General features: G+C 44.1%; 1 protein-coding gene across 2 annotated transcripts; it reads right to left on the reverse strand.

The window, feature by feature from the left end:
* Positions 1 to 600: 600 nt before the first annotated feature.
* Positions 601 to 21536, reverse strand: CCDC198 (coiled-coil domain containing 198). Of its 2 annotated transcripts, XM_069949754.1 has the most exons (6): positions 21178 to 21536; positions 13843 to 13928; positions 8858 to 8941; positions 4272 to 4370; positions 982 to 1153; positions 601 to 876 (listed from the first exon to the last, which is right to left on the reverse strand). In XM_069949754.1, the coding sequence occupies exons 1-6, from the start codon at positions 21407 to 21409 to the stop codon at positions 626 to 628; spliced, it is 924 nt and encodes a 307-aa protein (XP_069805855.1). In that variant the 5' UTR covers positions 21410 to 21536; the 3' UTR covers positions 601 to 625. The 2 variants fall into 2 exon arrangements, with proteins under 2 accessions (XP_069805855.1, XP_069805856.1); XM_069949755.1 differs by lacking the exon at positions 8858 to 8941.
* Between the last annotated feature and the right edge of the window lie 229 nt (positions 21537 to 21765).

Below are 21765 nucleotides of genomic sequence, written 5' to 3' on the forward strand. Positions count from 1 at the left end.
TACAAGGACTTCCTACTGTTCTGCAGACCCTCATTTACAAAGTCCCAGGGTGAGCTCCTAGGACCACACTAGAGACTTTACCAGTAGGACTCCTCCCCTAAGTTGCCCTGGACCACTCCAACTATCCATATGGGCACCACAATGGGCTTTCTAAAGTGAGGAACCGGAAGTTTAGTATAAGGTAAAATTAATTGTGTTCTTCAGATCAGACAACTTGGCCAATTGGAAAAGACCCAGGAAGCTGATATAAACAATGTATAAACTACATGCAAGTCATAAACTCAGTAAGCTCAATATAATAGGTCAGATTCAGTTCAGTATGCCATCCAGTTTGCCAAATACTCAAGGATAAAATAAAAAGCAAAAATATGTAGGTAAATTATTTAGGCTCTACACTCCCCTTATATTTTTCTGGTCATAAGGAGATTTGTAGTGGTCGAAAGAGAATCCAAAAATACATAGAAGGGAACATATAAGTGCTTAAAGCAACATTAGTCAGGGCCTATGGGGGTGCTGTCCTACAGATACTTTATAGTGTACTGTGAGGCTCTGTCATGCACTGCCCCCTGAGGCCCCCCAAGGAATGACACTGTGTATGACTTATACTTTGAAGTGAAGAATAGTTTTAAAATTCACAATCAAAAAACTCATCAAATGTGGGAATTTTTTCAGTCCGTGTACGAAATAAGGTGGCTTGCCTTCGGCAACTCTTAGCATCTTCTCTTATCCAACTGTCTAATGAATCTGTACTGGAGCTGTCGTAGTTGGACTCACTTCCATCATAGTGAGGCTGAAACCACATCTCTAACTTGCCTTTCCCCTGAGGACCATGGGGGCTGGAACTGAGTTTTTGAATATTCCAGTGCCATGTGTTGGCTGAAATAAGAAGCAAAAGATAAAATATAGGAAAAGGTATCAGAAATTAAATATTTCCTTTCTGATTTCTTTAACACACATTTTTTTTATTGGTGTAAATCTCACCATTATCCACATTAAAAGTTTCATCATGTTCCACAGGAAGGAAATCTTCATCTTCACGACATTTCATTGCATTTTCTCTCACTTTCTTAGCCTTGATTTCCTTCATTTTGTGTTTATTGATCTTGGTTTCCCTGTGGATGTTCCTTTTCACTTCTCCCTGCAAATGATTCATCTGTGGAGGTAATAGAAAACAATATAGATAAAATTAAGAGAGAAGATCCCACTTGGGAAGAGTGAGTGCCGACAAAATATAAAAAAAAAACAAAAAAAAACATAATATAGATCCACTGTATGTGGGCATTGGATTTGAGTTAAAGTAAGTAAAATATAAAGCAGGTCATCCACTGACATCTCTCCAAAGCTCTTCTAGTTGGCTAGACAACCATTGTTGGTTCTCCCTTTTTCCACCAGTAGAGCAGTAAGGGCCATTAATGCAGAACCTCAGGGGCGGAGCATAATGCAAGAATTCAAAACACACCCAGGACAGAAGCTACTATGCACCGCCCCCTCAAGGTCCTGGGTGTCAGCATGTGTTTATTTAATTCAGTTGTTGCAATATTTTTGTTTAATAGAAAAGCAGCCCCTAATCCAAGGGCAGATATACCAGAGAGACAGGAGGTGTGGACCTGCACAGCTGTGCAAGTGCACCAAGTTAGTAAACATGGTGGAATATAGTTCAGAGATGAGCGAGTACTAAAATGCTCCAATGCTTTTTATTCGAGTTGAGCATTTTCTGATGCTGGAAGTGCTGGATTTCAGTGAGGGTCCATTTACACAGAAAGATTATCTGACAGATTATCTGACAAAGATTTGAAGCCAAAGCCAGGAATGGATTTGAAAAGAGGAGAAATCTCAGACTTCCCTTTATGACCTGATCTCTTTTTATAGTCTATTTCTGGCTTTGGCTTCAAATCTTTGGCAGCTAAACTGTCAGATAATCTTTCTGTATAAATGGACCCTCACTAACCCCATTAAATTGAATGGGACCATTTTTTCAAAGGCCTCCTATTCGTCAGAGAGGGTGTTTGGTGCACCTGAAAACCACAGAAAGTGATGGAAACACCACAAAAATGGAACTGGCACAGCAGCAGGAGCATGCATGGATACATTAGAGACTCCCTGGCCATTGTATGAGAGAGGGGGCAATATTGCAGATCAGCCTGTGCTGCAGGACTAAGAGCTGTGCTTAGAACCAATAAACTACTAGTGCCAAGTCAGGGGCCACAAAGCTACTCTCGCATCACCTCCTGGTATTACTCCTGCAACACCTCCTGGCATTACCCTTATAACACCTCCTAACATTCCTAAAATACCTTCTGGTATTACCCCTGCAACACCTCCTGGTATTACTTATACAATACCTCCTGGCATTACTCCCACAACACCTCCTAATATTACTCCTTCATCACCTCCTGGTATTGCTCCTGAACATCTCCTGGCATTACTCCTACAGCATCTCCTGACATTATTCCTTCAACTCCTCCACTCCTGGCATTACTTCTATAACATCTCCTGGTATTACTCCTGGAACACCTCCTGGCATTACTCCTATAACACCTCCTGGCATGGCTTCTGCTATTCCCTAAAGACATGGCACATAGGGGGACATGTATCAAAAGGCAAAAATGCCTTTTTTGGTGCAGATGGGGCAGATTGGCATAAAAATATTCGCAAAGGGTATTTGTGCAAACATTTTATTCGTATCTGCCCCATCTGCGCCACTTCCGTCAGTGGGGAGGAGAAGGGGGGGCGGCCTCCTCGTGCACCGCATTTATCCGGCAGAAAAAGGACACTGAAACCTACGCCAGCTCTGAGCTGGAGTAGGTTTCAAAGTTTTTGCACGGACAGGCTCTGTGCAATCAGGATTTATGTAGATTTATGCTATTAGGTGCTTATTTTTTTTTTTTTTTAAAAGCTTAAGTCCAGTACCTAGCTAGGCACACTTGGCCCCCCACTTGCTCTGTCCCTGCTCCAGCAGCTCTCAGGACACAAGTGTATGGAATATGTTATTCTTTTTCAGTCACACTGACAGACTACTAGTTCTGAAAAGTACTGTTGGGTGTCTATGTAAGCTAACTTCCCTAACTAACAACACTAAGCCCTACACCTGCTCTTTCACTGCTCCAGCAGCTCTCCTCTAACAGACCCAGTAGCGGATTATAATAGGTAGTTTCGGTCGGTAGCCCGGGGCCCTGAGCTCCTGGGGGGCCCATGGCCATCCAAAAAGACTCATACTCAGTGGTGTATTGTCTCTTGGCTACAGTTGTGCCATGGTTTGCAAAAAATCACAGCTTTTTTACCGCAATTTTGCACAGATCAGAGCATTATGACATTGTCTATCCCATATTATGAGCTAGTGCTGCTATAGTTATAGTGGAGTGTGGGGGGGGGGGCCCAGGCTTGGTGAACAGCCCGGGGCCTATGGTAAAGTTAATCCGCCCCTGAACAGACCGCAAGTGAGTTGAGCATCAGGTGACCTGGGTCTATATACACGCAGGTCACCTGATGCCGCTGACTAATTACTGCTATGCTTGCAGCCAACATGGCCCCTTTCCAATGTTTATTGGCTAAGTAAAGACGCCAAACATGCTGGGAGGAGACTATCATATTTACTTGAGCACCACATGGTACTCGATCTAAAAAGCTTCTGAAAAGTTAACTAGACAATACCTTTACTGGAAATGTTCTTCTCGGGCCTCACCTGAAGCAGACCCAGATAAGCGGAACTTAACTAAAATTAGTTGAGTAGCCTTACTCTAGCAGGTGGTTAGGAGTGGAGTGTTATTGTATCATTTTTTTTTTCTTTTTCTTTTCAGCCTGATGTACAACTGCTAAGCTAGGCCTATCAAAGATACTTCAGTTCTACCAAGAAATGTTGGTTTGTGATGCCATAATGGGGCAAAAAATTCTCAAAAACAAATATCAGTATAAATTTAAGCTAGAAGACAACCAAAATGAAAAACAAGGTGGTTTTAGAACGAAGAAACAAAAGTTGTATCTAAACTGAACCAGAGGTTGGACCAGTAAAGGACCAAAGAAGGTAAGGTAGGTTTCTGAATGTTTAAAGGGGTTATCCAGTGCTACAAAAACATGGCCACTTTCTTCCAGAGACAACATGACTCTGGTTTTGGAACTCAGTTCCGTTGAAGTGAATGGAGCTTAATTGCAAACCACACCTGAACTGGAGACAAGAGTGGTGCTGTCTCTGGAAGAAAGTGGCCATGTCTTTGTAAAACTGAATTTCCCCTTTAAGCCAGTGCATCAGGTAATCCATACTTGGACTCTCCTACCTGTTCTCTCTTGCGGTTTAATTCTTGCATCTGCATCTTGTGAATATGCTGCCTCCTTCCTGATGAGTTTTTTGTGGTGATAACTTTTTTTTCTAGCTCCTATATTTAGGGAACAGAGAAAAAGACATTTACTTTTTCATTTACAACAATGATAGTTAGAACCTCCTACTCCCCATTTGTAGTTAAAGGGGTTATCCAGCGCTACAAAAACATGGCCACTTTTCCCCCTCTTGCCTCCAGTTCAGGTGTAGTTTGCAATTAAGCTCCATTTTCTTCAAGGGAACTGAGTTCCAAACCCCACCCAATCTGGAGACAAGAGAGGGGGAAAAGTGGCCATGTTCTTGTAGCGCTGGATAACCCCTTTAAGCATATGTGTAATGCTCTATACAACTTTATGGGAAAGTAAAGGAATCCCTTAACCCACGCCCTGCGGTATAAGCAATACTTTATCCTACCAGGTAAACGCCCATGCCTGTACATGCCTCTAATCTAGTGATAACATGTTACATAGAATGTACTGGAATGTATATGCCTTACATAATTATTGCACTACTTTCTGGTTTGTTGTCTAAGGGCGCATGCACATGCTTCGTAGATAATGGATGTCATGTATCGTTATGACGCCGGGAGCTCCAAACCTATTCAAATCTTCCCACTACTCTAGTGACATAGCTGGTGTGCGAAACGCCAGGCCACGTTTGTCAAGATAGCTTGTGGGATGTTGTGGCAGCTTTGTAGGTGTAGGGTTACTCATAGCACATAGGGTTGTCATAGCACCCTGGAGTGGTGTTGAACTGGGCAAATGGGCGCTGCTTCCCAGAGTTCAGATAACTTAAGTGTAAGCCTGGCATATAAATGTGGGTGCAGCAAGAACAGATCAGAGTCCAACAGCTTAACGGTCTTCAGTGCAATACAGTAGTACTTTGGCAACTGCAGGTGAGAGGTAGTAGAAGTAGTTTGTATACAAGCGGCAAGTAGAGTAAAGGAGCATCTTGAGGGTCCTGTCCAATGTAGCTGTGTACTCTGAAGCAATAGTAGTGAAGAAGATACTCATACTCTCGTATAGATAACCTTGATCTGACCGCCTTATGCCCTACAGTGTCAAGATACCCGTCCTGTGAGGGTAGTACGAGGTCCCTGGACTGGGCTGAGCAGACTTCCCAGGATTTCCCAGAATAGCCGTGCATTGTAGAAGGATACATTTAAATAGAAATAAATTACAAATCTCAGGCACTTTCTGGCACCAGTTGATTTTAAAAATTTTTGGTGTTTTTTTTTTCCGCTGGAGTATTTTAACACACAGTAGGAATTCCTTTAAAGGGGGTTATCCTAGTACTAAATATTACAAAGCAATGAGTTCACAAATGAACATTGAAAAGTTATTGAATCACTGCGGCTTTGACACTAGAAAAAAACATCTGCAGAGGCTAACAGTTAAAGGGGTACTCCAGCAAAAAGCTTTTCCCCAGTAATTGAGACACATTACAAAGTTATATAACTCTGTAATATGCTTCAATCACCTATCTGCCCCCTTCCCTATCTCCCCCCCCCCCTCAATCCACCACCAGGAAGTGAAGTAAACTCATTCTTACCTAATGACTGTTGACCCCAGGCTGCTCTGTGGCAGAGCAATGACATCATCAAGAGGGAGGCAGGTCTAAGCCCTCTTAGGCCAGCCTCCCTTTGTCATATGACACAGGTTGCTAAGCTCTGATTGGCTGAGCAAGCTGCAAGCCATCTAACAGTTTTACAGAGTCAGTTAGACATCACAGGAGACAAAGTGCATCATGGGAAAGCCCAAACCAGGAAGTAAAGAAAAAATTAAGCCACCAACTGGAGCTTCGGGGACTTGCAAACAGTGGGAAATCCAAACAGAGACAGACTCTGGAGGGATGGTAAGTGTAAAAACTATGTTTATGACTGATTGTTTTTTTTTTTATCAGCGCCGGAGTACCCCTTTAAGTGGGCTACCTGAGCGGACAGATGTTTTTGGGACTTGTCGTTTTTTATTGGGCACTGAAACACAGATGTTAATGAAGCAATCTGCCATTATTGCACAGTGCAGTACACATGGCATGTGGGCATGAGGGAAGGGGTATAAAGTGTTTTGGCTTTATTCATTTTATATTTTTAGTCCTTTCATACTTTTAAACTTACAAACATATCAATTTTTATGTATAGCTAGTCGAGCTGGAGCGTGCATCGAACAAATACAAATCATAGTAATTTACCCGATCACTCTGGCAACGTTCCTTGTGTCTATCCACCTTACTGCACTGAATGTACCTTAGGCGTCATTGTACTCTGTGCAGTGTGTAGGTTGGTGACGCTTTATAACTGCATCTACAGAAATATAACCTTGATCTAGAGCTAGGAGCCGTTATACAACAGATGTTGATGTCTAATATAGTGCAATGTCTCACTCCTCACCCGCTGCTCCAGACAAAGCTAATCAGTAAATATTACATTATTAATGCCAAATATGCAAAACAGACAGAAATACATTTTCTGTGAATATTTTACCACCCGGGGCAAGTCAGGTCTATGGATGGTTCTGGAAATGCAAGATATTAACCATAATAGCTAGGACTGCATAAGAGAAATTTACATATTTGTACAATGCTGCATCTGATCATAGGGCTGTGTGATCTGTACAGTCACACCAGGCTCTGCCGTTCAGCAGCCTTCGTGTAATGGTATTATGGAGACATTGGATAGCATTGCTTTATGGCTATTGTTTGGTCACTGTTTAGCACTGCTATATGGGCACTGCTTGGTATATAATTCTATGCAGTGTATGGAGGTGCTATTAATATATAACGTGTGATTATTTAGACAACTGTATCAGAGCCACATCTGCCATGGGGCGGAATGAGAATCATGGCTCAGGCAGCAGGGGGATAACACTAAACCTATTGCGGCAGCTATACCTACAGAGGATCAACTATACCTACTAGGGGGTGCACTATATCTACAGAGGTACAACATGCTACCTCCTGGGGAGCAACTATACCTACTGGGGAAAAAGCCTGTACATACTGTGGGATAAATATACCTTCGAGGGATAATGCTGTACATACTGGGGGGGGGGGGGGGGAGTCACCTGTACCCATGGAGAATCAACTATACCTACTGATGAAAAAGCCTGTACATACTGGGGGATAAATATACCTTCGAGGGATAATTCTCTACATTCTGGGGGGGAGGCACCTGTATCCATGGGGAATCAACAATACCTACTGGAGAAAATGCTGTACATACTGAGGGATAGATATAACAATAGGGGGACAATAGGGGGCACCTGTACGTACGGAGCATCAACTTTACCTACTGGGGCCATACTATAAATACAGAGGTACAAAACGCTACCTCGTGGGGAGCATTTATACCTACTGGGGAAAACGCTGTATGTACTGGGGGGTAAATATACCTATAGGGGGACAATACTTACAGTGGGACAATACTTTACCAACTAGGGGGTTTCTATACCTACAAGGGGACAACTTTACCTACAGGGGGACAACACTCTACCTACTGGGGAACAGCTCTACTTACTTGGGTCAACTATACATACTGTTGGTAGCTATACAGACAGGGGGACAGCTATACTTAATGGGGGCAGCTATACAAACAGTTGGACAACTTTACCTAATTGGGGACAACTCTATACCTATAGGAGACAACTACCTACTGGTGGGCAACTATACCTACTGGGGACAACTTTATATCTACTTGTGCCAACTCTCTTCCTGATGGGCACCTACCTACCAAGGGGTGCATTATTACCAATAGGGAGGGAAAATGATGAGGTTGGTGTTGGAAAAGTGTGAAGCCTAATATGTCTGTCCAACAGGTTCTGTGAAGAGGAGTGATGGCTGGAAGAAGACTTCATGTTGGTCTCAGCCATATTGAGAAAGAAAAGAGAAAGACTTGACGAGACAAGAAGACCTCACCTGTGAATCACTAGATGTAACTGTACTGTAATTACTATATTGTTGCTATAGGGGGTAGTCACTATAAAAAAGACAATCACCATAGAAGGGGGGGGGGCGCTCACCCACAAAACCATTCTTTCCTCTAAAACATAATTTAGGCCTACTTTATCCCAAATACCATCTACTTCCTTGCTTCAGGTGTCATCTACATCTCCTCTCCAGGTGTAACAATCTTCTCTCTTTATCCTCCTAGATATTATCCTCCTCTAAGGAATTACAGAATTCCCTTTCCAAATATAATACCCCCGTCCCCAGATAAAACCTCTCTCCTCTTGGGTTTCTACTTGAGTCCCCTTTACTAGGGAGGGATGATGCCCTCCTATGTTGCTGCACAGGTCATACACTGCTAAGGACTGATCTGTATGCAGATCACATGCATATTAGCAGTATATAATGTATAGAGCTATAATATCCCCACAGACTGGGCACAGTCATGTCCTATTGCAGATGTATTATCCCATTAGTGGAGCACCATGCAGCTTCCCATGGAGTTCCTACAGCTCAATAACATGTGACTATATGGTCTCCAAGTGTAACTAAAGAGGCCGGGCACACTGCGACGCCATAGGAGAAAGACATGAAAATACCCACCTGCTCCTTTCGCGCAGCAGCAGCTTCTTGCTTTGTCATAATTTCAGAAGCTAATAGTGAAGGCAGAACTGCTGGTTCCAGTCTCTGCAGGGAAATGGTATGGGACAGATAATTAAAATACAGTGAGAAGATATGTATATGTGAAGGGTATTTCTTCTGGATACATCTCAGCTGTATATACCCCCACTAATCCCAATAACATGGAGTCTCAAGTACCCATCCTTGGTAGATTGAGGGTGGCAGACAGTAGTGGCAGATACACTGAGGGTGGCAGGCAGTAGTGTCAGGTGCACTGAAGGTGGGAGGCAGTAGTGTCAGGTAGACTGAGGGTGGCAGGCAGTAGTGTCAGGTACACTGAGGGTGGGAGACGGTAGTGTCAGGTGAACTGAGGGGGCATGCATTAGTGTCAGATGCACTAAAGGTGGCATGCAGTAGTATCAGGTGCACTAAGTGTGGCAGGCAGTAGTGTCAGGTGCACTGAAGGTGGGAGGCAGTAGTGTCAGGTAGACTGAGGGTGGCAGGCAGTAGTGTCAGGTACACTGAGGGTGGGAGACGGTAGTGTCAGGTGAACTGAGGGGGCATGCAGTAGTATCAGGTGCACTAAGTGTGGAAGACAGTAGTGTCAGATGCACTGAATGTGGCATGCAGTAGTATCAGATACACTGAGGGTGGCAGGCAGTAGTGTCAGGTGCACTGAGGGTGGCAGGTAGTAGTGTCAGGTGCACTGACTGTGGCAGGCAGTAGTGTCAGGTGCACAGAGGGTGGCATGCAGTAGTGTCAGGTGCACTAAGGGTGGCAGGCAGTGGTGTCAGATACACTGAGGCTGGCAGGCAGTAGTGTTAGGTGTCGTGAGGGGGGCAGGCAGTAGTGTCAGGTGCACTGAGCGTGGGAGGCAGTAGTGTCAGATGCACTGAATGTGGCATGCAGTAGTGTCAGGTGCACTGAAGGTGGCAGGCAGTAGTGTCAGGTGCACTGAGGGTGGCATGCAGTAGTGTCAGGTGCACTGAGGGTGGCAGGCAGTAGTGTCAGGTGCACAGAGGGTGGCATGCAGTAGTGTCAGGTGCACTGAAGGTGGCAGGCAGTAGTGTCAGGTGCACTGAAGGTGGCATGCAGTAGTGTCAGGTGCACTGAGGGTGGCAGGTAGTAGTGTCAGGTGCACTGACCGTGGCAGGCAGTAGTGTCAGGTGCACAGAGGGTGGCATGCAGTAGTGTCAGGTGCACTAAGGGTGGCAGGCAGTGGTGTCAGATACACTGAGGCTGGCAGGCAGTAGTGTTAGGTGTCGTGAGGGGGGCAGGCAGTAGTGTCAGGTGCACTGAGCGTGGGAGGCAGTAGTGTCAGATGCACTGAATGTGGCATGCAGTAGTGTCAGGTGCACTGAAGGTGGCAGGCAGTAGTGTCAGGTGCACTGAGGGTGGCAGGCAGTAGTGTCAGGTGCACAGAGGGTGGCATGCAGTAGTGTCAGGTGCACTGAGGGTGGCAGGCAGTAGTGTCAGGTGCACTGACCGTGGCAAGCAGTAGTGTCAGGTGCACAGAGGGTGGCATGCAGTAGTGTCAGGTGCACTGAGGGTGGTAGGCAGTAGTGTCAGGTGCACAGAGGGTGGCAGGCAGTAGTGTCAGGTGCACAGAGGGTGGCAGGCAGTGGTGTCAGATACACTGAGGGTGGCAGGCAGTAGTGTCAGGTGCACTGAAGGTGGCCGGCAGTAGTGTCAGGTGCACTGAGGGTGGCAGGCAGTGGTGTCAGATACACTGAGGCTGGCAGGCAGTAGTGTTAGGTGCCGTGAGGGGGGCAGGCAGTAGTGTCAGGTGCACTGAGCGTGGAAGGCAGTAGTGTCAGGTGCACTGAGGGGGCATGCAGTAGTGTCAGATGCACTGAATGTGGCATGCAGTAGTATCAGATACACTGAGGGTGGCAGGCAGTAGTGTCAGGTGCACTGAGGGTAGCGTGCAGTAGTGTCAGGTGCACAGAGGGTGGCAGGCAGTAGTGTCAGGTGCACTGAGGGTGGCAGGCAGGAGTGTCAGGTGCACTGAAGGTGGCATGCAATAGTGTCAGGTGCACTGAGGGTGGCAGGCAGTAATGTCAGGTGCACAGAGGGTGGCATGCAGTAGTGTCAGGTGCACTGAGGGTGGCAGGCAGTAGTGTCAGGTGCACTGATGGTGGCATGCAGTAGTGTCAGGTGCACTGAGGGTGGCAGGCAGTAGTGTCAGGTGCACTGAGGGTGGCAGGCAGTGGTGTCAGATACACTGAGGGTGGCAGGCAGTAGTGTCAGATGCACTGAGGGTGGCAGGCAGTAGTGTCAGGTGCACTGAGGGTGGCAGGCAGTAGTGTCAGGTGCACTGAGGGTGGCAGGCAGTAGTGTCAGGTGCACTGAGGGTGGCAGGCAGTAGTGTCAGGTGCACTGAGGGTGGCAGGCAGTAGTGTCAGGTGCACTGAAGGTGGCAGGCAGTAGTTTCAGGTGCACAGAGGGTGAAAGGCAGTAGTGTTAGGTGCACTGTAAGTGGCATGCAATAGTGTCAAATACAGTGATTGAAGCTTTTTTTCATAAAAAAAATTTGATTTGTCTATGTTTTCCTGCTGTGGTTTTAGAGAACTTGGAGTCCAACATTTGCATGACCTCTGACTCTCCCACTGCTCTCCCACTGCTGAATAACAGCTTTCTCCCTATACATATTATTACTGCTGTAGAAAGCTGTCACACATCAGTGGTTGGACAGGGGGGGGCCCTCTTGACTGAATAAACTATATACCTGGGTATAACCATTTCTGCGCCAGGCGATGTAGGGACACATTGTAACTATCAGCTGTCTATGTATTAATACATTTGCTAGGAGGAATCTAACATACAATCTTTCAGGATTGTTATTTTTTTTAATCAAGGATGCATGAATTTACAAAGCAGACAAATGAGCTGACAAATTCTTATTGTCCAAGATTTAAAAATTGCTCTGGTTTTTTCTTCCAAAAACAGCGCCACTCTTGTTCATAGGTTGTGTCTGGTATTGCAGCTCAACACCTCAAGTATTGTAAAGTATCCTATTATAGCTGAGTGGCAATGCTGACTTCCCCTTTAAGGTGGCGCTGCCTTCTATTTGTATACAGTATACAATGCACTCTGAGTTTATGCCAATGTGATGAGCGATTCAGATTTATTCCTTGTACAACGGTGAATATCAAAACCGCACACGACATCATTAACACTTCTTACTTTGAAGTGAAAAGACGCCATCTGTTTGTAAATGATGTTCTTTCAGAAAAGACCTCTGTATCTCCTGCTCCTTTTATGTAATTCCCACGCTATGTATTACACAGAATTGAGTTCGATTAGAGAGTCTTTGTAGAATTGGCGCCACGTAAAATGTCTCATTTAATTGACTTGGCTCCAAATTTTCTCAGCCATAGGCTTCATTACAGCTAGCTCCATGCAAGGATCCTCAATGATCTGTAACACTGTCTAGCTGGGCCGAGCTATAAAGGAGTTAATGGCGTATTTTATTTTGTCGGTCCACGCTTCTGGAGGGACATTAATGCAGCCACTTTGCATATCATTGCAATGTAACACCCAGGGCATAACTCCACAGGGCTATGTATAGATCCCGATGGCCACATGGGCTATTACTGGGGATAGTTAATCCGGCTTCGCAACAACTTACTAAATTGTTTTTAGCTGCACAGATGCAGGATGTGGTTATGGCCACTAGATGGCAGTACTTATTATCTCATTAAAATGCCTAACATTGGTAAACAGCAAAAAAAACACTTTAAACTTAGAAAAACCTAAAACAAACTGTGTAGTAAAAACTATTTATCTGCGTTTTTCTTCTAAGACTGTGTTAAGAGGTTACTGCTCTCCTGTGTTTTTCCATGTTTTGTGAAGCTTTAGATTTGTAAATTACTTTTATATAAAAATCTCGTCTTCCAGTACTTATCAGCTGCTGTATGTCCTGCAGAGAGGCTGCATTCACACTTTCAGTGTTTTTCCTGGTCCATGATTGTGGTCTGCTAGCTACCTCCGTGATCCGTGCAAAACGGTCCGTGTTGTCTTCCGTTTTGCATTTGTGTCTGGGTTTTTCATGGATCTGTTTAAAGCATTTTAAATTACATTGATTACATCACAATCCATGTTCATCCATAAAAACACAGATCTCATTGATTTCTATAGGGAATTTGTTACGTGCTTCTGTTTTGAGCAATGACATGTCCTATTTTATAACGGCACGGATTAAGGATCCGTGCAATCATGGAACTTCTGAATAGCTCAATACAAAGCTATGGGCTGTAAAATTGCCCGTGCACACGTACAACTTCACGGAACGTGGGAATGCAGTCTATCAAGTCTTCCAGTACTTATGTATGTCCAGACACAGTGCTCTCTGCTGCCACCTCTGTCTGTGACAGGAACTGTCAAGAGCAAGAGAGATTTGCTACTGCTCTGGACAGTTTCTGACATGGACAGAGGTGGCAGCAGAAAGCATTGTTTCAGATTGGAAAGAATACATCACATACAGCAGCTGATAAGTACTGGAAGACTTAATATTTTTAAGTAAAAGTAATTTACAAATCTATATAACTTTCTGACACCAGTTGATCTGAATTGAAAGGCTGGTGACCTACTAGCGGACCTACAACATTGAAACAGTGGGCCAGATTTATTTTATTTATTTTCCATTTCACTATTTTTTGCCCAACTCACTTGCTGTTCATTTTGCATGATTTACTATTTTAGAGCGGGTCCTTTAATGATTTTGACTCTTCTAATGTAGATAAAGCTGGAATTTTATTTATTTTTGGTGGCAAAAACAATGTGCAGTAAAGCTTTTGCTTGAGAACACACTTTGTCCATAAGATTTATCATCTTGGTGCACTTTATCCATAAGGTGAAAAGGTGTTTACAAATCCTTGACAATAATAAATGTATAGTGTAGTACACGCATCACCTACACATGAATTCCAAGCAACTCCATAGGATGCCTGTTAAATTCAGCTTACTTGGAGCCTCCGTGGTGGGTGCTTCTTAATAATGCTGGAAGTGTCTCCATTGTCCAGAGGAACATCAAAAGAGAGGGGCCTGGGTACTTTCAGGAAAGAGAAGAAAAAATATGGTAAAACTCAGTTCTAAGAATTTAAAGTGTTGATTAGTGTTGAGTGGACTTGCCGAACTGTTCGGGTTCAGCAACATTCTCTGAACCCAAACGTTCCACATTTGATTCTTAACCCCTTCACGTCAGCAATACGTAGATATACGTTCCTGCTGCACATACCAAGCGCAGCAGGAAAGTATATGCACGTTCCTGACACTGAAGGGCTTTAATGTGTGCGGGACCGCTGCACTGAGAGCGGTCCCACACACATCAGTGTCCTGGGAGCTGAGGGTAATGAGTAGCTGCATCTCATTAACCCCTTAAACGCCACGAGCTATAGCGATCGCAGCGTTTAAGGGTCCATTTACACAGAAAGATTATCTGACAGATTATCTGCCAAAGATTTGAATCCAAAGCCAGGAACAGACTATAAACAGAAAACAGGTCATAAAGAAAAGCCTGAAATTTCTCCTGTTTTCAAATCCATGGCTTTGGCTTCAAATATTTGGCAGATAATCTGTTAGATAATCTTTCTGTGTAAATGGACCCTTAAGGTACTCAGTGACAGAACAAGCACCTGTCACTGAGATATCGAGACCCCGAAGCATGGCTGATCGCATGTACCGACGGGCGGGGGTAAGCCTCTTACCTCCATCCTGTCAGTTCGGTGTTCTATGCATAGAGTCTGCTCTCAGGCAGGCTCTATGCATAGATCGCTGATAACACTGATCTATGCTATGCTATGGAAAAAAAAGTGGAAAAAAAAAGTTTAGTAAAAAAAGTTTTTAAAAGTATTAAAAAAAAAAACTTATACCCCCCTACCAATAAAAGTTTAATATACCCCCTTGCCCATTTTACTATACATATTAATAAACATATTATATATCGTAGCGTGTGGAATTGTCCTATCTATTAAGATATTACATTATTTTTCCCGCACGGTGAACGACGTAAACAACAACAAAATAAAACACCAGGATTGCTGATTTTTTAAAGTTATATATCAGAAAAAATGTCATAAAAAGCGATCAAAATTTTTCTGTTACACTAATATGATATTAACAAAAACTAGAGATCATGGCGCAAAAAACGACACCCCAACCAGCCCTGTAGGTGGAAAAATAAAAGCAATATGGCTCTTAAAAGGCGGGAAGGAACATTGCATTAATTTGACCCGGACTTTTTTGCATCAAAGGGCTCTGTCTTGAAGGGGTTAAAGTTGGATTCCGCCCTACGAAGTCCTGGAAAACATCGGCTGTATCCCTGTTTTCTTGGCAGCCCTAGGCGGCATCCAACTTCTACAGCAATCAGGAGTCAAATGCTGACCTTTCTTATCACTAATCATGATCCTTTTTCATCCTCATCCCCATATGTCTGTAAGATTATGAATATCTTGGTTTTTCTGGAAAATTCTTATGGGTCCCCAGGGAACTTCCTCTAGGCACTTGGGCATCATTGACATATTATCAAAAAAGCTTATATCTCTAAGCTGGAAGGAACTATGGAGATAAAGGCACGCCAAGAATCTGGATGAGAAGCCCTATCTAGCCATGGACTTATTTACCCCTCTTTGTTCCTGACGACAAGTACCCTTCACTATCCAGAGTAAGGCTGCATTCACACATTCCGTGAAGTTGTCCGTTATCACAAATCCGTAATCATGGACACTTTTAAAACCCGTTGCTTTCTATTGGGCTATTCACACAGTCCGTTTTTCTTGGATCCACAATTCGTTTCATGACATAATTCAGACAAGATGATGGCACAGATTCCCCCATAAAAGTCTATGGGGGAGATTTATCAAACTGTTGTAAAGTAGAATTGTTTTAGTTGCCCCTAGCAACCAATCAGATTCCACCATTCATTTTTGAAAGAATCTGTAAGGAATGAAAATTGGAATCTGATTGGTTGCTAGGGGCAACTAAGCCAATTCTACTTTACACCAGTTTGATAAATCTCCCCCTATGAGATCTGTGTTTTTTACGGATTGCACATGAACATCCATGTGATGTAATCAGTGTAATTTTAAAAAGCTTTAAACTGATTCATGAAAAACACAGACACAAATACAAAACGGATATTAAACTGATGTTTTTTCACAGATCATGGTGGTAGATAGCGGACATAATCCACGGACCTTGAAACTCACTGAACGTGTGATTGCAGCCTAAGGGTACTATTACACGGAACGATAATCAGCCGAATCAGTCCCATCGGCTGATCGTTGATATAGGTTAGAACCTATAATTGTCGGGTGCTGATGGTGCATCGCTACGTGTAATAGCAGTGCGCAGCCGGCAGCTGGCGATATACATTACCTATCCAGGCTGCACAGCTCCTTTTACGGTCTTCTCCCCGGGTCCCACGCTCTCTAGCTTCAGAGCGGCCAGTCTCAGCTGACAGACCTCTCAGCCAATCACTGGCCATGACCACCGTGGCCAGTGATTGACTGAGCGGCCTGTCAGCTGAGACAGGCCGCTCTGAAGCTGGAGCACGTGGGACCCCGGGAGAAGAAGACCGCAAGAGGAGCCCTACAGCCTGGATAGGTAAAGCATAAAGTTAAGCAAGGGCTTCAAGGACATAACGATGTCCCTGCAGCCCATGTTAAACGATAATTGGGTTGTGTTATAGGCCCAGTAAACGAGCGCCGATTTAGCAGATCAGCTCTCGTTTAAAGTTATTATCGGACCCCCATCGGCCCGTGTAATAGTACCCTAAGGGGCAACCTGAGCTGCACCCTCGTCCTGCACAGCGTCACAATGCCAGAAATCGAGATTGTTCTAAGCTCAGGGGCAGGACTATATGGGTTGCAGTGGTTTCAGTCACACCTGGTACATAAAACCTTAAGAGACTTGTATAAATGAATAATGGGTGATTGACGGGAAAACCCTAAAGCAAATTTTCCATTGGGTCCTGGAGCTTCAACTTGTATATAAAAACCTGACTGCTTCCCGTTTGCCTCCCTCTGGATATTATATCTGTATAGTGATGTTTACTTTACCACCACTTCACAGCCTCGCACCTCATGTGTATTTTCTAACATTTTTCATTCGGCCAGTTCCTGCCAACATTGCTCATTTGGCATTCGTTCAGATACCCTGTCATGTTTGCATATTTCCTCGGTTGGCACACTGTCCTGTTATCGTCTGACATACTTGCCAATTTCCCTGTCAGTGATACTCATCTTGCATACCCCAACAGTTTTTGTGAAAAATAAAAAATCACTTTGGCATATGGACACACTAAATAAATCTTTTTACTCTGCATATTTTTGTCCCAGTCAAATAACATCAAACGTGTAATTGTTCCAAGACCTAATTATTAACATCTCCATGCTAAACATTAACAGTGCGTCGTATGACCCGGCCGCTGCGCTCTCCATCTCCACCGGCTAACGTTCTGATTAATGAAAGTAAATGATTTAACTAGGTGTGGAATGGCCTGACATCTGAAGCAGACATCCTCTTACAAGAGGATTACCGAGATCAGTACGATTACCGAGATCAATACCATTAAAAGACCTAATAAGATCACCCACCTCACCAGTGCTGCCAACCTAAGGTACTGAAGAAATGACGTGCCCAGTAACCCACATGACCTCTGCACTCACTGGCCTACAGTAGGCGGCCAAGGCTAGAGATTGGCTGCCATGGTCATGTGGAAAATCATCACTGCTTGGAAGCACCTGAGCTGACGGTGGGTACATCGGGGGAGTAATAGGTCTTTCATTGTTTTATGCCTACCCTCTTGGCACAGGTTATTCTGATCTCAGAAAACCCATTTAATGGAGATGTCCCATTTGGAAGTCACTTTATATTGACTATATCTTCCTTCTTCTCCTCCCGTTTTCTAAAACACAAGATGAAAAAAACAGAACTAATCATCTTTCCCCCATGTCGCTCCACCCATCCATCTAATCTCTCAATCACAATCAATAGCTGCTCTCTATCCCCCGTCCCACAAGTCTACAGCCTTGGGGTCACCTTTGATTCTACCCTGTCTCTCAAACCGCATATTCAGACAATGACCACCACCTCCCACCTCAAAAACATTTCCAGAATCCACTCTTTTCTCACCCCTGACTCCACAAAAGTGCTGGCAGATGCTCTCATTATCTCCCGCTTAGACTCCTGCAACATTGTCCTCTCTGGCCTTCCATCTAACACCCTTGTTCCCCTTCAGTCTATTCTTAACTCTCCTGCCGACTAATCCACCTCTTCCCCCGCTCTGCCTCTATCTCTCTCCGCTGCCAATCCCTTCACTCACGCAACCTTTAATCCTCCAATGACCTTCTTCTGTCCTCCTCCTTGTTCGTACCTCACACAGCCGCCTCCAAGATATTGCTGAGCCTCCCCCATACTCTGAAACTTGCTACCCCGACACATCCAGCTCTCATCCACCATGAAGACCTTTAATGGTGCGTTCACACCTACAGGATCTGCAGCTGATTTTCTGCAGCAGATTTCATTTAAATAACTGAACAAATCTGCTGCAGATCCTGTAGGTGTGAACGCACCCTTAAAGTAAACTGAAAACACATCTCTTTATACTAGACTACAACCCACATTAAGGCTATGTTCACACTGCGTAGGAGTCCGGCCACATTTCGTATGCCGCCGTACATGTGCGGCTGAAACTACGGGCGTGGGAAAAATAGACATGCGGCCGGATGCGTACGAATCGCGAACATACGCCCGTAGTACAGTTATGCTTCCCTAGCTTGTTTCGAAGCGATCTGAAGCAGGTCATTTACTTGGAAATCTTCGCCCAGCCCCGTAAACCACACAGAACCTTTTGGATCGAAAAATCAAGTTCAATTTGGCTGAAATAAGTACTCCGTACGGGACCGCATGGAAATCCACGGCCGTGAGTTGGAACATTTCCAGCCTCAAACAATGGTCGTGTTAATTTTTCACGGCCCCGCATACGATCCGGCCGTAAGCTCATATGTAGTGTGCATTGTGCGGCCGTATATCGTATACTTTCAAGCGAACGCATCAACCTAGTATATAGTACAGGCATAGTAGTGATCAGTGTGAGAAATCTAATGTATGAATGTAAAAGTCCGCTAAGGGGACTTAAAAACTGTAAAAAAAAAATAAATCAATAAAAGTTTTAAAAAATGTCCCATAGCCCCTCCCCCAAGAAAGGTGAAAATCACCCCCCCCTTCCCATTTTATACGTAAAACACATAAAAATAATAAAGTAAACTAACATATAATATACCATAGCGCACGTAATCATCCAATCAATTAAAATAAAGCAATATTGTTCCCGCATGGTGAACAAAAAGCGGTAAAAAAATTCAGGGACGTGTGATCTAGAAAAAAAATGTTACTGATAAAAAACAAAGATCGTGGTGCAAAAAATTACACCCCATACGACTCCGTACAATAGAGCAATACGGCCATTTTAAATATACCTATTGTTGTGTTTTACTGCTAATACAAATAGTGAAACGTTACAAAACCAAGTAACCATGCATATCGCCATGTTCAGACTGACCTATAGAATAAAGAAAAAATTTCAGTTTTACCGTAAAGTGCATTACATAAACACGGAACCCCCCAGAATTTGCGGAATCGCATTTTTTTTTACCCAAATTGACCCCATAAATAATATTTTGGGGTTCCGTCATTCATTTTATGGCAGATTGAAAGATGCCATTACAAAGTACACCTGTTACTGAAAAAAATATGGCCCTGTAGATGGAAAAATACGAGAGTTATGACAAAGTGACAATTGGCCCGGTCCTTAAGGTCATTTCAGGCCCGGTCCTTAAGGGGTTAAAATAGGAATACCCCTTTAAATACTTTATATTTCCAAACGACAAAAGTAAAAACTCATAATGACTCTGGCGTTCCACAGACACTGAATGTCATATGTTCACAGCACTTATAGGAAAGTGCAATCTATTAGTCCCTCCTGGCATACTATTTCAATATTGGTTATTTATTGTTAGATGAGTTTTTTTTTTTGGTGTTAGAGCATCTAGATAAAGAATCTCTGCAGACAGAAGGGTAAAGCAAGGGTGAACCAAACGTCCTAATAAAATGTGCGTCCTCCCCTCAATGACCTCATCATGATGCTCGTAACATGGCAAAAATATGGCAGGAAATCTTGCTGTTTTGCTGGTCTTCAAAATTATGTATGTCAGGCCGAGCCCCTCCATGCAATGGTTTCCTGGAACCCTAGCATTAATCAAAAGCCTGGTTGGTTAGGGGTCCTCCTCCCCCCTAAAAAAAGACAGTAAAGCTGGCTAAACACATTAAAGCAGAATCAGCTTATGTGAATAAGGGGGCTCTCGACTTTCTGCCCAAGGACAGATTGTGGGACAGAAAGGGATCAGACAAACGCAATTCTTTTATTCTTGGAGAAACAAGCCACTACCTAAGGCACCTGATGTTTTCGTTGAATAAGCTGCTACCTGAGAAATATGACGTTCCCGGAGGGTGGGGGGTGGGGGCTACAGGATAAGCCACTACCTGAGGCATCTGATGTTCTCATGGGATAAGCCACTACCTGAGGCATCTGATGTTCACAGGAGATAAGCCACTACCTGAGGCTTCTGATGTTCTCAGGGGATAAGCCACTACCTGAGGCATCTGATATTCTCAGGGGATAAGCCACTATCTGAGGCATCTGATGTTCTCACGGGGATAAGCCACTACCCAAGGCATCTGATGTTCTCACGGGGATAAGCCACTACCCAAGGCATCTGATGTTCTCACGGGGATAAGCCACTACCCAAGGCATCTGATGTTCTCAGGAGGGATAAGCCACTGCAAGAGGAATCTGATGTTGTTGGGGGGATAAGCCACTGCTTCAGGCACCTGATGTTCTTGGGGGGGGGGGGGGGGCGATAAGCCTGAGGCATCTGATGTTCTTGGGGGGATAAGCCACTACCTGAGGAAACTGATAGATGTTCTTCGAGAGAGGTGTCTAGTGGCAGCGTTCTCCCCTCTGCTGGCTTAGTTGAGCTGAGTGTGCATGTGTGTGAAAGGGTCAGGAGAGATCCTTTTTGGTCAACACTTACCTGAAATGTATGGTCGGCTCTATGCATTAGAGGTAGCAAAGTGATTTCTCGAACAGCCCACCCCAACAAAGCTTCTTCTAGGTAAAGGGGTTCCCCAAAATGAAAACATTGTTGAGTGGTTGCTTCATTATAAGACATTAGTATATCACTCTGTCAGGTACAATAGTTATTTCTATATATATATACCAGTTAATCTCCGTCCTTTACCTATTGATCCTCTTCCATACAGGGTCTCTCTCAGCGGTGGGAGTTGACGTTCGGATATTGGAACCTTATGACCCATTGTCCCGAAAGAAGAAGCGTTGTTGAATCCATTAACTCCCGATGTGGTAGTAGATGGGGATACATACACGTCCTTGTTTTCCAGAGGTGCCACCTTCCTGACCTTATGGTTTAATTTAGAATGGTTCCCCCCCATTTCACAGCACAATCCAGTCATCGACAATTAGAGTTCCATGTTAAATTAAGTTCTATTTCTGACTCCCCTCGATCCTCAAGAACGGAAAACGTTTCCCTGACGCCTGAATAACTCAGTAACTTGCTAGAAAGTCTTCTATCCCATGGAGTTAAACATTGACATGGCACAGTAACTCAACCAGAAACTTAATATTAAACTAGATACTACTCCTACTAGGAGGAGGCTCCCTGACACAATGGGCTGTTTGTTTAGAATAGCACAGAAAATGACTTTTGGTTTAAGTATATAGTAGAGGATGATGGGAGTAATTACTTACGGGGTAAGGGCCATATTACATGGCCCGGTGACTAATGTAAACGAGCGCTGATCTGCTAGAT

Source organism: Dendropsophus ebraccatus, chromosome 13, assembly GCF_027789765.1.
Source record: "Dendropsophus ebraccatus isolate aDenEbr1 chromosome 13, aDenEbr1.pat, whole genome shotgun sequence".
NCBI lineage: Eukaryota > Metazoa > Chordata > Amphibia > Anura > Hylidae > Dendropsophus > Dendropsophus ebraccatus.

What these genes read in the sequence shown, in the direction of transcription:
- CCDC198 (XM_069949754.1), bottom strand. Translation starts at nt 21,409, where the DNA reads ATGACTGGATTGTGCTGTGAAATGGGGGGGAACCATTCTAAATTAAAC. An exon ending in ACCCACCACGGAGGCTCCAA is followed by an intron (nt 8,942 to 13,842) that starts GTAAGCTGAATT and finishes ATTTCCCTGCAG; the next exon opens with AGACTGGAACCAGCAGTTCT. An exon ending in CTGCTGCGCGAAAGGAGCAG is followed by an intron (nt 4,371 to 8,857) that starts GTGGGTATTTTC and finishes CCCTAAATATAG; the next exon opens with GAGCTAGAAAAAAAAGTTAT.